Source organism: Equus przewalskii, chromosome 14 (genome assembly GCF_037783145.1).
Source record: "Equus przewalskii isolate Varuska chromosome 14, EquPr2, whole genome shotgun sequence".
Taxonomy (NCBI): domain Eukaryota; kingdom Metazoa; phylum Chordata; class Mammalia; order Perissodactyla; family Equidae; genus Equus; species Equus przewalskii.
This window is the reverse complement of record NC_091844.1, coordinates 28,069,496-28,084,513: the sequence shown is the minus strand read 5'-3', so window position 1 is coordinate 28,084,513 and position 15,018 is coordinate 28,069,496. Positions and strand designations below refer to the sequence as shown.

The 15,018-nt window shown below is 54.3% G+C and overlaps 2 protein-coding genes and 1 long non-coding RNA gene across 4 annotated transcripts; 1 reads left to right on the top strand and 2 right to left on the bottom strand.

The window, feature by feature from the left end:
• Window positions 1–952: 952 nt before the first annotated feature.
• LOC139075515 (uncharacterized) lies at window positions 953–5,771 on the bottom strand. Its single transcript, XR_011525955.1, has 2 exons — window positions 5,198–5,771; window positions 953–4,225 (listed from the first exon to the last, which is right to left on the bottom strand). It is a non-coding gene; the product is annotated as an uncharacterized lncRNA (long non-coding RNA).
• TLX2 (T cell leukemia homeobox 2) lies at window positions 4,061–6,903 on the top strand. The gene is made up of 3 exons (XM_070572300.1): window positions 4,061–5,247; window positions 5,747–5,984; window positions 6,081–6,903. The coding sequence occupies exons 1-3, from the start codon at window positions 4,848–4,850 to the stop codon at window positions 6,295–6,297; spliced, it is 855 nt and encodes a 284-aa protein (XP_070428401.1). The 5' UTR covers window positions 4,061–4,847; the 3' UTR covers window positions 6,298–6,903.
• A 1,057-nt stretch (window positions 6,904–7,960) lies between these two features.
• Window positions 7,961–14,759, bottom strand: DQX1 (DEAQ-box RNA dependent ATPase 1). 2 transcript variants are annotated; one of them, XM_070572288.1, is made up of 12 exons: window positions 14,652–14,759; window positions 14,030–14,285; window positions 13,593–13,786; window positions 12,794–13,178; window positions 12,224–12,457; window positions 12,035–12,134; window positions 11,772–11,930; window positions 11,497–11,688; window positions 9,541–9,660; window positions 9,167–9,357; window positions 8,652–8,842; window positions 7,961–8,431 (listed from the first exon to the last, which is right to left on the bottom strand). In XM_070572288.1, exons 2-12 carry the CDS (start codon window positions 14,264–14,266, stop codon window positions 8,275–8,277), a joined length of 2,160 nt encoding a protein of 719 aa, XP_070428389.1. In that variant the 5' UTR covers window positions 14,267–14,285; window positions 14,652–14,759; the 3' UTR covers window positions 7,961–8,274. The 2 variants fall into 2 exon arrangements, with proteins under 2 accessions (XP_070428389.1, XP_070428390.1); XM_070572289.1 differs by lacking the exon at window positions 14,652–14,759 and having other exon boundaries at window positions 14,030–14,402.
• Between the last annotated feature and the right edge of the window lie 259 nt (window positions 14,760–15,018).

Sequence of the window (15,018 nt, the reverse complement as noted above, 5' to 3'; positions counted from 1 at the left end):
TTTGTTGAGGAAGACTGGCCCTGAGCTAATATCTGTACCCATCTTCCTCTACCTTGTACATGGGACGCCTAACACAGTATGGCTTGCCACATGGTGCCATGTCCACACCCAGGATCCAAACCAGCGAACCCCAGGCCACTGAAGCCCAACGTTGGAACTTAACTGCTGCGCCACTGGGCCAGCCGGAAATTAGTGAATTTTTGGTCAACTACTTTTTACTATAGCCACTGCTTTCCTCCCTGGCACAAAATACCATTATCTCTCCTATGGATGATTGCAGTGTCTTGCCTGCTTCCTCTGCTTCCACCTTTGTTCCTCTTTCTCCTATTCTCAACATAGCAGCTCAGAGTGGTTCTGGTAAAACAGGAATGAAAAAGGACACAACAAAAGTTTTTTGAGTTAATGGATAAGTTTATTATCTTGATTGTGGGGATGGTTTCATGTGTCTATACATATGTCGAAATTTATCAAATTGTACTTTAAATATGTGCAGTTTATTGTGTCAGTTTTACCTTAAGAAAAATGTTAAAAATAAAATTAAACGATCAAGTGTCTTACTTTTTTGTTTAAAACCTTCAAGTAACTTCCCTTTTCAATCAGAATAAAAGCTAAAGTCCTTACAATGATCTTCATGGCCTTGCATGGTCTCTCACAGTCACTCAGTCTTTCCAGTCACACACAGCCCCTCACTGTTTGGTCCACAGATACACCAGGATATATATACTCCCACTGTCACCAGCTTGAAATGCTCAGATATCCAAATGGATCCTTTCTTACTTCAGGTCTTTACTCAATGAGGCCATCAGTGACCACTCTAGATAAATCACACCCCCCACCACCCTTTCACTTCTTCTCCCCCTTCCTTGCTTTATTTTTCTTCTTAGAATTTATTATTAATATATATTTTTCTTGTTTTTCACCTGCCTCCTCCACTCGAACGTATGTTTCTCAGTGGGGATTTTTTTTTTTCTGTTGTGTCTACAACTATATCTCCAGGGCCACATGAATAGTAGGTGTTCAATCAAAATTTTCTGGATGAATGAATGAATGAATGTAGATAGTGGCGATGACAGCCTAGATTAAGGTTTTGTCAGTGGAAATGGAAAGGAAGGGCTGTATATGAAACACTTCAAAGGAAAGCATAATAGGAGGAAGTGAATGAGGAGCTTGGGGGCGGGGGGAGCATGTTCTCCAGCCTGTTGCTCTTAAGCTAGCTGCAGCAAAGGAGCCAGAAGGCTGGAGCTGGCCAGGAGGTTAGAACAGAGGAGCTGGAGCACAAGTGTCAGAAGTAGGGATGGAGGTCTCAGAGTTTTCTGGGTAGATGTTCTAGATGGGACTATTGGAGTGGATGAAACCTGAGCAGATGTAGGGAGAGATAAAGCCGAAGTCTGAGCTTGGAAGTATGCTCACTCTTCAGTGGCAGAAGCAAAGGCAATGGAGGGAAAACATAAGCAGTGACTAGGAAAGTCCAAAGATGTAGCATAAGACAATATTATAGAAACCGAAAGGGGCATTTTAAGAAATGGTTGGTCATCAACAAAGTAAAACATGTCATAGAAGTCCTGGATAATGGACACTGGAAGTCTCTGAGAAAGGGTCAGTGTGGTGTAGTGAAGCCAGATTGCCATAGGTTAAAGAATAAGTGGTGAGGAAATGGAGGCAGTGTGTGGGGGCAGTACAAAGGAAAAGAAAAACAATTTCTCTTGAGTCAGGCAAAGATTTTGTCCAGATAATAGAGGCCTAAGACAGTTGAGGGTAGGAAAGACTAAGTTGATGAGAGAAATGATGGTACAGGAGCGGGGACCATCTTGAGGAAAGGACACTGCACCAAAAGCAGGAAGGAAGGGAAGGTACAAGAGCACAGGCTGGGAACTTGACCTCTTCCTGTGAAGCTGCAGGCTTGGAGGCCTGAAAACTCGGAGAGTTTAGGGGCCACATGCATGCAGGATATGGTGAGACAGATCCAAAGCGGTGTGTGTGGGAGGCGGGGCGCCGACTCCAGGGCCTCCATCTTAGACATAAACTAGCAGGAATCACTCTTTTCTGGGAAATCAGGGGATCAGAGAGCCAGAGGCAAGCAGAGAAATTCCTAGGACTGCCGCTGACAAAAGTGCATACCCTTTTGTTCTTGAAGTGGGGCACTGAAAATTTTTTCTCTTTTAACTCCCCAAAAGATCTGTATGTACTTCCGGGGGCTTGTGAGCATTGTCCTCAAAGGATCAGTTGGTCAGTCTCTGCATGGCAGTGCCATCTGTGCTGACCTCAAAAGGCAGGATGTACAGTACACATAGAAGCACGTAGACAGGTCTGCATGCTGCTGCTTTTTTCTCCTTCGTTGATTCACTCATTAATTCATTCAAGAAGGACTTACTCAGCTTGGTTAGAAACACACCAGTGCCCACCCTCTCCTCAGAGGCCCGCCCCCTAGAGTGGGAAAAGGGACAGACAGACTTCTAACTTGCAGGCCAGTCCCCTTCAGAGGCCTTTTCTACTTTGCTGTCTCCCTAGGCTCTCTGTTTTCCTCCGGGGGCAGTGGCCCATACCCTCTCTGGAGGTTTTGCCTGAACAGCAGAGGTTTCATGCTCCCTAGTAGCCCCACCCCTCCACTGCTGAGATGCGTGCTCCGGCTTCTGTGAAGGGCTAGGCTAGGGGAGGTGATAATGTCTGTCTTCTCCACCAAGACAAAAACACAGCTGCAAAATTGGCAGGAGCCCCCCCACACCCCTCTTTCAGAAGGGGCAGGATGGGGGAAGGGCTGGAGAAATTGGATGATGGAGGTGGACAGGTTGGGGGAGGATGTCACATGTTATTAATGCTCAGTGCCTCCCTCCCCCATGGCTCACCCCCTTCAGACTGAGGCTTCTGAGAACACTGAGGTGTTCTTTGAACACTGGTGGCTTTGGGTGGGGAGAAAGCCCACTCCGTTCTTTCTCTTCTTTCTCTTCCTTCCCAGATGCCCAAATATCATTCCTGGTTCCCTGGAGAGAAAAGACCTCTCACCCTGCCCCAGGCACCAGGCTGCCAGCCCATCTGCTGGGGAAAACAGAGGGGCAGAGTCTTTCCCAGGAGATCCTGGAAGATCCGTGCTCCCAGGGAGACCCATCTACTAGACTTAGAAGGCGTTTCGGTTCACACGGGTAACCGGCAGCCTGGAGCTGAGCACCGGTGTGGGCTAGGGTGAGGGGCTAGGTCTGGCACAGCGGGGCGGAGTCCTTCGGCCACCACGTGTCAGAGGCAGGCCGAGCTGCTCATCGGTGCCCACCCGCCACTGGGTGGTAGGCACATCCCCCTCCTTGCGCCCAGTCTCACCGGCTCGGAGGCGCCAGGGCCCCCCCGGGGCCGGGGCGGGCCGGGGAAGGTAATGTAATTCCGACCCAGCTAACCCGATTATGGCGGCCTGCACCGGGCCGGGCGGCGGCGGGGGCGGGTCTAAGGCGCAGGGGCCCGCCCGGCCGGGGGTCCCATTCCAGGGAAGGACGCAGAGTTCACACACTCCCAGCTTTTGGGTCGGCAGCCAGAGGTCACAAGGTCACCGAGCAGCTTCGGTCTTTCCCCACCTCACTTCTCTGACACGCTCCAGGCACAGTTTCTGGGACTTTGGGTGGGGTGAAGCGTCTATGGGAAGTGAAGCAGCTGGGACCCTCCGAAGGTTTCAGTGAGGTCCTATGTGTCGCCTGTGGCGATTTCGTCCTTCTGCCTTTGATGGGGGGAGTGTGTGAGAATAGATTTCCTAGGCGCAGAGTGGAGGGGCAGAATCCCGCATTGGTGCTCCCCTGTCGGGGACAGAACCCCAGCCCCAAGCTCCCACCGGCCTGCATTGGCCCGGGTTGAGCCACGGGTCTGCTTTACACCTATTTCAGAAAAAACGAAATTTTAAGAAACACAGGGCACTGATTACGGGCGCTCCTGGAAGGAGCTAGGGCCCCTACGCAAGAGGCCGGGAGGTGCACCAGGATCACCGGTCTAGAGTGGTTGTTCCCCGCCCCAGCCCACCGGACCCTCCCTGCCACCCCCTTCCCACACCTGTCCTCCTCCCTGGCCTCCAACTCGCCGGTGCGCCGTTCCCCAACAGCTTCCCATCGCAGCCAGGAAGCCACAACGAGATTTGGTCTTCAAGGACACTTAGGCGGGGGCCACAACGAATCCGAGAGTCGGCAGGCAGGACCCATCGGGAGGTGAAGAATAGGGGCTGTGGGAGGAGGCACCTGCGAGGAAGCCGGTGGGGCTGAGGAAGCCCAAAGACAGAGGCCGGTGAGGATGGAGTTGCGGTGCTCATCTCGGCTGACTCAGCGTGCAGCGGCCCGTACTCTGGCCCCTCCCGTGCTGAGCCTGGCTCCTAACACCCTCACCACCACCCCCTCAACCCCCACCATTCCCGCTGGCCAGTCTTCCCCGCGCTTGGCGCAAACAGGCGTCTCTTCCCCTTTAACGGGCCCGGCCCCGCCCCTGCCCTACCCCCAGCCCCCACTGCCCACCGAGGCTGATCTGTCAGTCACTGCCCCAGCCGGAGCCGGCCAACCCTATCCACCCCGGACTCGGGCAGAGGCCCCGGCAGCCCAGCGTCCATCCGCGCTTCAGAGCCAGCAAGGGCGCTCCTGGGGCCCCGGCAGGTCGCGCTCCCCAGGGATGCAAGTCCCTGTGCCGACGCCCGGCAGAGGCCGGCACGAGCGCGGCTACTCCGGGTGCACAGGGATGAAGCCGTCCCGGGGTCCCCGGCGCCCCGCCGTGGCCAGCCCCGCGGGCCCCTGAGGTCGCCGCCCCGAGCGCTCCTCTGCTGGGCTCCCAGAGCTGCCTGGGGCGTCCTCCCCAACCGCCGAACCTCCTGCGGTCCTCCCTGACCCGGACCCATGGAGCCGGCGGTGCTGGCCTCGCACAACCTCCCGCACCACGAGCCAATCAGCTTCGGCATCGACCAGATCCTGAGCTGCCCAGAACCCCCCGGGAGCGGTCTAGGCCCGGGTCGCCAGGGCCAGGGCCATGGGGAGAGTGCGGCGTTCTCGGGTGGATTTCACGGAGCCTCCAGCTACAGCCCCGCGGGCTCGCTGGCCCCGCTGCCCGGTAGCTCCGGCGTGGGCCCGGGCGGCGTGATCCGCGTCCCGGCGCACCGCCCGCTGCCAGTGCCGCCGCCCGCGGGAGGCACGCCCGCGGTGCCTGGACCCTCGGGCTTGGGCGGCGCCGGGGGCCTAGCGGGACTCACCTTCCCTTGGATGGACAGCGGCCGCCGCTTTGCCAAGGACCGGCTCACGGGTGAGGTTACCCGACCCCTCCAGCGTCGTGCCGCACACTGACTCGGTTTCCTCATCTTTGATCCTTCTGCTCCAACTCAAGGTCCCCTTTCATAGCCCCCCATCATCCCAGGGCATCCTCCCCTAACTTGTATCTCTCCGTCCCGCTGCTGAGAGGCGATGGGGAGGGAGCTGCCGTCGATGCCCGCGTCCTCCGCTGCAGTCCACTGTCCACACCGCGGGGAGGGCAGGGCGAAGTTAGGGGACGTCTCTCCCTCACTCAGGGGGAGGGCCGTTTCTGCCGGGGCCCTTTTTTGTCTAGGGCAGGGCGAAGTTAGGGGACGTCTCTCCTTCAGTCAGGGGGAGGGCCGTTTCTGCCGGGGCCCTTTTTTGTCTGATGCGGGGCCGAGCTTGGGCACCCGGCAGCCCCAAGCGCGGGCGCTCCGCGGCCTGGGCAGCCGAGCCCTCAGCGACACCTTGGGCCACCCCCAAACGCTGCCTTGCTTTCTCCCTCCCTGTAGCCGCTCTCTCGCCCTTCTCCGGGACGCGCCGCATAGGCCACCCCTACCAAAACCGGACCCCGCCGAAGCGGAAGAAGCCGCGCACGTCCTTCTCCCGCTCGCAGGTGCTGGAGCTGGAGCGGCGCTTCCTACGCCAGAAGTACCTGGCCTCGGCCGAGAGGGCGGCGCTGGCCAAGGCCCTGCGCATGACCGACGCTCAGGTCAAGACGTGGTTCCAGAACCGGCGCACCAAGTGGCGGTGAGGCGGGGGTGGGCGAGGGGCCGCGGGCGGAGTCAGGTGGCGGCGCGGGCGGTGCGAGCAGCCTCGCTGACCCCCGCGTCTCCGCCCGCCCAGGCGCCAGACGGCGGAGGAGCGCGAGGCGGAGCGGCACCGCGCGGGCCGGCTGCTCCTGCACCTGCAGCAGGACGCGCTCCCGCGGCCGCTGCGGCCGCCGCTGCCCCCGGACCCGCTCTGCCTGCACAACTCGTCGCTGTTCGCGCTGCAGAACCTGCAGCCCTGGGCCGAGGACAACAAGGTGGCATCCGTGTCCGGGCTCGCCTCGGTGGTGTGAGCGACGCCTGCTCGACCGGCCGAGGGCTCTTTTCCGAACCGAGGCGCCGCGTGGAGCACCCAGCTGCCCAAGCTGTGGTCCCGTGGCAGCGGAGCGCGTGAGGAGGAGCTGGCCCTCAGGCTACCGTCGAGGGCTCCTCGGCCACCGCGGGCTCCCAGGCCAGTGTTGCGCGGTTGCCCAGCGCACTTAGACGCGGCCTTTCCCGCCATTTTTCATGCAGACCGTTGCACAGAGGCTGGAACCTCGGGCGCCAAGAGGGCGGGACCTGTAGGACGGTAGCCAATGAGGTGCGGGGATGGGGGCGGGCTGGCCAATGGGAGCTGCTCTCCTGAGGGACTCCGGACTCTTCCGTGGGTGGGTCGGAGCTGGGGTACCCCGGAGCCGGAGCCGGTTAAAAGCCGCGTTGGGATGGGGCAGCGGCAGCCCGAGCTGCCTGGGTCTGTACCAAAGGTGTGAAGGAAGGAAGGAAGGTGTCAACGACAGCGGAGTAGTGGAGGAGGCGCTGGAGAGCTAGGGTCTCACTGACTGTGACAGGAACCAGGGGGTTATCCACGCCGGGCATCTCATCCTTCAACTGTAAAATAATCGCTAAGGATTCCTTCCTGACTTTGAGCCTCATGTTGTCCGTGTATGTTCAACTGCTGACTACGTCCTACCACTTCAGCCTCACAAGGCGCCTGGGCGGCAGGCGAGGCAGATACTTATATCCCCGATGAAAGAGAAAATCTAGGAACACTAATCTGGCTGGGTGTCCCTCAGGGATGGAGAGGGGAGAGGGGGGAAGCAGTGGGCAAAGTTAATGGGCCCAGTGGAGTTAGGGTGAGCAGAATTTGGCAAATAATTAGGAAGTGACACACCTAAGAAGAATCAAAGATAATTCCAAGGTTGGAAATATAGAGGATCAGGAAATCAATGGTGTTGTGGACGATGAAGGGCAATTGGGAAGATAGGAGCAAGATTAACTCTGTAGGCAAAACTAAATCCTAGACCTAGAGAGAATAAGTTCTGGAAAAGCACCGTTGCAGGAGGTCACTGACATCCACATAGAGGTGAAGACAGATGGAATGACGAATCTTCAAGGGAGGAAACTCTGAGAAGAAAAGCAGAATTCTAACGATAAAATCTTTCCACCAAATTCTACAAAGACATTTACAATGTGCAAGATGATGGAGGAGAGCAAAGTTAAGAGTCCAAGGGAAGAAAAGGGAAAGGTGTACCCAACTGGAAAGAAAGGAAAACATGGTGTTCCTGAAGTTGTTAGAAAGACTTTAGCTTGTGGGTGGGCCAGGGGCTGCTGGGAAGCTGTTGATGGGAAGTTGAGAGTTTGGGAATGGTTGCAATAGCTCTGAGGTTTATGAAGGGGCAGGATTTAAGTTTCATGAGGATGAAAGGGAAGATTTTGTCTGATTCCTATATTCTTCCTCCCCTGGAGGCAGGAGCAGTGTGATAGAAGGAAGTGAGATTTATGCAGGGTCAAAGGCCAATTGTAGTCAAACTTCTCGTGTTCTGGGTTAGTGACAGCTAGGTTGGTCATAGCACAAAGGCCTGACCAGAGGTGGGAATCGGGCAAGAGGATATCTCTGGAGGAGTTGGCCCTGAGTCTTTGATATTGTCATCTCTAACTCATGGATGTTGTATATGCTGCTGCAGAACCAAACTCAAATTTGACACCATAGAAAAAGACCTTTTATAGACCAAAAGGGAGCACAAGGATGGGTTTGGCATAAATTGGGGTTATGGGGAGTATGTCAGTTCCTCTCCAATAAATAGAAGAAAGCTAAGGAAAGGGTTCTACCCTATGTAGACTGCGGCTTACCCGATTGCCTCTACTCCCAGCCCATCGTTTGTTGAGACTCAGGTTCCAGGATTTACATTTGACCCTAAACTGTGGGCCTCTAAATCTGGCTGGCTGCCTTGGTGCTAGCCTGAGGGAGGATCTGATGTGATGAGATGAGCTCAGCTCTATTCCTTGGCAGGTCACTGCAGGACACAGGCATTTCCAAGCTCTTGGGTGGAGGAGGATTCACTCCCTGTAGAAGAATCTGCCATTTCTTCCCTCAGCTGGTTCAGGAGGTCTCTGCTTTCACTGGGGGGCAAGTTACTCAGGAAGTATGGAGGGGCCAATTCCACCAGCCTGACAGAGAGACTCATAATTAGATGATTTCTGTATCCTCTCTTATAATGCAGCTTCTTAAACTTCTCACTACCCCTTCCACAAACCTTGTCTCCTCAAATCATATGCTACTACAAATCACTATGATCCCTTCCTCTTCTTAGGGTTCTCTAACTTCCCAGCCATAATTTTGGCCCCAGGAAAAGGAATGGGCGATGTAGGATGGTGTCAGGGAACTCACATCTGTGGCTGGATCTCAGAAACAATGGAAAGGCAGTTGTCTTTGGAAATGGAGAAATTGTGGTAAAGCACCCACGGTGGGGGTCTGGCTGGAGCGCGGCGGCTTCGGTAGCAGCAGTATGGGGAGAGCTGGGCCACATGCTTATGGGTTAGGAGCAGGTAATTTCCAGTCCCATCTGTGTCTCGGGCCACCTCATTGAAAGGCAAAGATATTGAAGGAATAAGTGAGAGAGAAGCAGACAGTAGAAGAAAGAAAAGGGGGCTGAGAAGGAATTAGTAAGGGTGGTGAAAGTATTAAAAGTAAGGCATTATCTCTAGGTGTTACAGTCCCTCTCACACCATATGGCGTTTTCCATAGCCCCTTGTACTACAAAGACTCAAAGGAAAAGTTTCTCCTGGTTCTAAAGAATCCTTTGAGTGGCCAACTGGACCCCAGTTTTAGAGGTGGTATACCAATCTTTGGTCCCTCTGCCTTCTGCTCCTTTTATGACCCTCACCCCAACTCTTCCCCCTAACCTTGAGGAAGTATCCTGACACCAGTGCTTTCTGAAGGTCTCTGCGATTCTGCTCAGAGCCAAAGGCTGGTTGGGACAAAGGAAGTTCAATTCGTTGCATGAGTTCTAGGAGTTCTCCTCGAAGTTTATGGGCTTGGCACAAAGCTGTCCAGTTTAGACCCCGAGCCTGGCACCAAGCCTTGTCTGCTCCACCTAGGAGAGGAAAGGAGTGGAAACTTCAGCTACAACTAAAGTCCCTGAGATCACCGAAAGAACTCAACCCTTGGCCAAAGGCCTCTTCTTCCTGGGCAGAGAGATCTGTCAGCTGGTTGTACACCACTTCCCCTCTTGGGAAAACCTGGGATTCTATAAGAGGATGCAGAGTGGGCCACTCACTCTGTATAAAGGCTTCATACACCTGAATCAGAGAGCTGTGATCACCATCTGCATGTTCCAGGGCCCGTCGCAAGGCAGCTTCTTCTGCACAGAGCGGAGGACTGGTAAACCCAGGGGCAGCTGGAGGCAGAAGAGAGGAAGGTTGATTTGGGAAATGAGACAAGAGAGCAGTACAGGTAGGACACTGAAAAGGTAGAACTGTCACTTTGGGAGCTTTATTCAAAAGACATTGATGACTTCTAGGTGCTATGCACTTTATCAGACATTGGAGATAAATAAATGAAAGGCAGTCTCTGCCCTCAGGGAGCTTAGAGTCCGGTGGGAGAGAAGAACAAGTAAACAAACTTGATTGGTGTGGGGGCCAACAGCTGAAGTCTGAGTAGGAATTAGCTTGGTGGAGAAGGGACAGAGAGAGTATTCTAGACTGTGGGAACAGCAAGGCACAGAAGTGAGTAGCCTGGCATATTTGGAGAATTACAAGCACCTTGTATAAGTGGAGGGAATGGCGTGTGTGGCAGAGTAGCAGGAGATAAAGCTAGAGAGGTAGGTACGGGGGCCAGGCCATGAGAGGCTGGATGTGCCATGCAAATGAGTTTACATTCTGTCTGGGAGGTACAGAATAGCTGCTGAAGAAGAGCTTTTAAGTAAGAGAGTCCATGTGTTTGAAGTTGTTCACAGGAGTAGTTAGGAGGCTACTAAAGGAATCCAGCTGAGCAGTGACGAGGATCTAACATGGGCACTGACAGTGAGTATGGTGAAGAGCAGACGAATTAAAAAAACCATTTAGGAGATAAAAATGAAAGAGCCTGGAGAAAGATTAGTCTAGATGACTAGATTAGAATGATAGTGGAGCTGCAGAGATGATGGTATGATTTTGTGGTGGTGGTGAGGTGTGCTTGAGGGGGCTGCCCGGTGGCGCAGCGATTAAGTGCGCATGTTCTGCTTTGGCGGCTCGGGGTTTGCCGGTTTGGATCCCGGGTGTGGACACGGCACTGCTTGGCAAGCAACGCTGTGGTAGGCGTCCCACATATAAAGTAGGGGAAGATGGGCATGGATGTTAGTTCAGGGCTAGTCTTCCTCAGCAAAAAGAGGAGGATTGGCAGTAGTTAGCTCAGGGCTAATCTTCCTTAAAAAAAAGAAAGAAAGAAAGAAAGTGCTTGAGTTCAGTTCTGGGCTGAGGTACTATGGACCTCTGGTAGAAATGTCTGTCAAAAGTCAGATATATAAATCTAAGATTCAGAAGAATGGTATTGGCAGGGAGATACAAGGTTTGGAAATTTTAAGTGTAAAGGTGACACTTCTGACCATGGGTGTGGATGAACTTGCTCAGAGAGTTCAGGGAGTGAGAAGATAAAAGGGGCAAGGATAGAACCCTGAAGTCCAACTTCCAGTGGGTGAGCAGAGGACAAAGAGCCCCAGGAAGAGGTTAAAGGGATGGCTAGAAAGGTAGGATGGAAACTGCAAGGAGTGGGTCACAGAGGCTCAGGGAAGGGGCAGTTTCAAGGTGGGAGTGGTTGCCATTCTCAAGTGTCAAAAGAAGGTCATGAATAAGGGCTTACAAGTGTTCACTGGATTAGGTCTCTGGGAGGTCACTAGTGAGCTGAAGGTCATTTCAGTAGTTGTGTTGGGCCTGAAGCTGGAATGCAGTGGGTGAGGAATACACTAGATAGAACAGGATAGAGATTATTCTGTAGAGCTGAAGGGGAGTACCGGGTTGAGGAAGAGAGGTATGGAGTTTAGTAATAACAGATAGGAGAGATTTCAGCAAGTTAAGGGGCAAGAACCAGCAGAGGGAAAAGGCTAGAGATAGGAGAGGGTTAAGTGATCAAGTCTTGTTCTTTAGGCACTGTGAGGGGTGGAGGCTGGAGCTTAGGGTAAGGGCCAGCCTTAAGAGACCAAAATACCCAGGGGAGGACTGAAGTGGCCGTGAGAGGCAGAGAGAGAGGTAATTTATACCGGTGAGCATGGCGGCGAGGGTGAGCATCTCATCCACACAGTCAAACTCGCACGAGGCCAGCAGGGCTTTGGCCAGCTCAGGGGGCAGGGGGAACTCTGAAAGGATGACTCCCAGGTCTGACAGGTCACCGTCATCATCCAGGGCTGCCAGATAGTCTAGGTCTTCCAGGGCCTGCATCAGTGCTTCTGGAGCTGGTGAGGAAACAGGGCTGACAAGGCAGGGGTCCCAGAGCCTGGCGGTCACATGTTAGGACTTGGGTAGGATGGGTGCTCACCAGGCCGGTCCAGGAAGTGACACTCCCCTGGCTCTGCAATCTGTCTCCTCTTTAGTAGTAATAGCAGGGGGCTCAGATTCTCCTCACACACCCTGGGTTGGGGCAGTGGGGGAGCCTCTAGTTCTAGGAAGGACTTAGGATACAGGCAGAAGCAGGATCCTGAGGGGAGAAAGACCTGGGAAAGAAGACCACTGTAGATTTCTCAGGGCTGGCGTGTTGGTGCCTCTGTCGTGTTTGACCTCAGGGAGGGCAAAGGCTCTTACCTGGTGGGACCCCTCTTGCCCGCAGTCGTCTTGCCTCTGCCTGACACCTGCTGATTGGCCTCAATACTTGGGATTCTGCTCGGATCTGAGGATTGTACACCTGTCACCACCCCCCAATCCAAGTCAAGACAGATCAGAGCAGGCCATTTCCATCTTTAGTCCCCACATGCCCTCATCTCTCTCACTCACACTTCGAAGCTCCAGTCCTGAGTCGATGACATGTCGGATGGAAGGGAGGGAGAAGGAGAAGTCAGCCAGCCAGTGAGTGACCACGACCTTTCGGGCACCCGAGTCTATGTCCTGGTACACAGCCTGAATGGCTTGACCATGGCCTGGGTGAAGGGGCAGCACCTGTGGTGGAGGCCTTTGGAGAGCCAAGTGCCCTGCCTCCCTGGACAAGGATTCACAGCACAGGGAAATTTCCTGAGGAAAGGGGCAGGGCATTAGGACAGTTCTCACCTTTTTGGGTCACAGACCCCTTTGAAAAACTGATGAAAGCTATGGCCCTTCACTCTGAAAAAATGCACATACTCACAAAGGTGGGGGTGTTATAACTTCAGGAATTCACTGAACCACAAATCTCTGCATTAGATGGGATCAAAAAGAGGGTGGTAGACCTCTAGCCTGAAATCCTTGAGTTTTCCCTCAGGACCCCAACAGGGAGTAAACCCTACAACTCTAATGTTCCTAACAAGCACTGCTCCCGTCCCCCGGGCCAGGCAGCTGGTACATGAGTACCTCCTTTTGCAGCCCTTTTACCTCCTCACTGGGCAGGTACACAAGCACATCTCCTGGAGCTTCCTGCTGACACAATTCAAGCACGGCTTGGCAGGCAGCTTCTACTCGATCAGTGGGGACAGAGTCCCTGTAGATGGGAGTGGGACACTCGCCAGGCCCTCTGGGTACATGCACAATAGGAGGATTGCCCCAGAAGGCTTGGAGCTTAGGTTCAAGGGCTGGGTCAGTAACCACAATCACTCTAGGGTCCCCTGGAAGGTTTCCCAGCTTGGCATCTCGCAGCAGCCCCTGGAGCAAGTCTGAGGCCACTGACCGCTCCTGAGCCTCATCCAGCACCAGTACATCCCAGGCTCCAGTGCCCCGGGTCGAGGCCACCTCCTGCAGAAGCAGCCTGTCCCAGCAAAACCTGTTGACATTGGCAGTAGGCAGAGGAGTCAGTGTGGACACTGACCAGCCCCAGAAGTCCAAGCGAGCTTCTCCCCAAGGGGCCTAGACTTTGATAGTGAAGGTCAGAAAAAGACCTTGTGACTGACTTCCTGAGCCTGTGGACTCATAACTGTGACCCCCAACCCCCAAAACAAGGGTGACACTTTGTTCTCAAGCTGTACTCCAGCTAGGAAAGCAAGACTTTCGTGATGAGGGTGAGGTTGAATGTCTGAGTCCCTAGCAGGTGTTAAAGGGCTTAATTCAGCAGTTGCATCATGCATGATTTCAAGGGTGAGCTGGGCTGAGGGAGGGTATGGTGAGATGTCAGAGAACTGGGCTTGTTTCTACTGGGTGAGGGGAATCAGATATGGGTCAGGCCTGCAGGAGGCCCCACCTGAGTAGGGTGTCAGGCCCAGTGCAGTCCTCCTGGGGGATGCTGTATCCAACCTCATGGCCCAGGGTCAGGTCCATCTCATCAGCAACCCGCAGGGCCAGGCTCAGGGCTGCCAGCGGGTAGGGCTGAGTGACAGTTACCTGGCCCTTCTGGAACCCCCTGGCCAGTACAAACTCTGCACACCACTGAGGGATCTGGGGTAGGGGTGGGGAAGGACAACCAGTCAGTGAAATACAGGACTTCAGTTAGAAATGCTGGGGGAGCTATAGCCAGTTTAATCTCCTGATTTAGGGAGTCCCCTGGTCCTTCACCAGCCACCCTAACCAGTCTCCCTTTGCCCACCTCCCCTCTCACCCCTTGCAGCCCAACCCCCTTTGTCCAGGGAAGGGCCAGTTCCCTAGTCCCTCCCTTTGTCCAATCCCAGAATCTCCCCCCACCTGGGTGCTCTTGCCAGAGCCAGGCTCTCCAGACACCAGCACCACTCCACTGGGGCTACTCTCCAATTGCTCCAAGAAGATAAAGCGAGCAGCCCAGATGGGCAAGGCTCGGCGCTGCTCAAGCAGCTCGTAGTAGCGAGAAGAGAAAGGGAGTCCATCAAAGGGGTTCACAGCCAGTCCAGACTCCCCAGGGCTTGGGCCAGACTCCTCTGCCAGCCCGAGAAGCTGAAAGGCCATGGTGGCTGATTGCCAGGACCTACAGAAGGCAGGGCAGTCATTAAGGGCTCATATTTGGTGGCTGACACCATCTTCCCACCTCAGCCCTGATCCCTAACCTGTACCCTCAGGTGATAATGCACTGGGGTCCATCCTTCCCAGCATTTCTTGCCTGCTAGGGAATAGTGAAGACTTGAGTCTCCAAGTAAGGAACTATCAAAAGTGGACTATTACCCTGTAGTCAGACAGTAACAATCCTGTGACTAATACGGGTCCTCAGGGGCAGCAGGAATTATGTGAGACCTGTTAACCTGTGAGGAGGTCCCCAGGAGAAAAGGATAAAGAATAAGAAGAGGAGGGGAGACAGGAACTGGGGAACAGGGCCACAAGGATCCTGGATTCAAACCTGCTTGCAGCTGTGAGACGCGTCAGGATGGCAGCCAGTTCGAGACCCACCCAGCCAGTCACCACCAACCCTGGCCTGGGTGAAGTACAAAGGTAAATTCCGGCTCCACCCTGGGGCTTGGCTCAAATGTTGAATCATAAAGACTGGTTTTGGGGTGGGGCCATTTGCTCCACCTTATTTAACACAGTCAGGAGCCTATGGAAAACAGGCTCCAGCCACCACACTGAGCATGTGTGAACTCTATAAACACCTGTGTACTGTGCTCATTAGTGAAGGGCATTCTGGGACTTGTAGTTTTGCAGCTGTTTCTTCACAAATCAGGGCTCAACACCCAAGTTACAGTCCAGTTGCTGCTGAGTCTTCAGTT

Excerpts from the sequence above, each read along its gene's own strand:
- DQX1 (XM_070572288.1), bottom strand. The coding sequence starts at position 14,266 with ATGGCCTTTCAGCTTCTCGGGCTGGCAGAGGAGTCTGGCCCAAGCCCT. Across the intron at positions 12,135-12,223 it reads CAGGACTGGAGCTTCGAAGT|GTGTACAATCCTCAGATCCG; the intron begins GTGAGTGAGAGA and ends GGGTGGTGACAG. Across the intron at positions 9,358-9,540 it reads GTATGAAGCCTTTATACAGA|GTGGAGCAGACAAGGCTTGG; the intron begins GTGAGTGGCCCA and ends TTCCTCTCCTAG.
- TLX2 (XM_070572300.1), top strand. The coding sequence starts at position 4,848 with ATGGAGCCGGCGGTGCTGGCCTCGCACAACCTCCCGCACCACGAGCCA. Across the intron at positions 5,248-5,746 it reads TGCCAAGGACCGGCTCACGG|CCGCTCTCTCGCCCTTCTCC; the intron begins GTGAGGTTACCC and ends CCCTCCCTGTAG. Across the intron at positions 5,985-6,080 it reads AACCGGCGCACCAAGTGGCG|GCGCCAGACGGCGGAGGAGC; the intron begins GTGAGGCGGGGG and ends CCGCCCGCCCAG.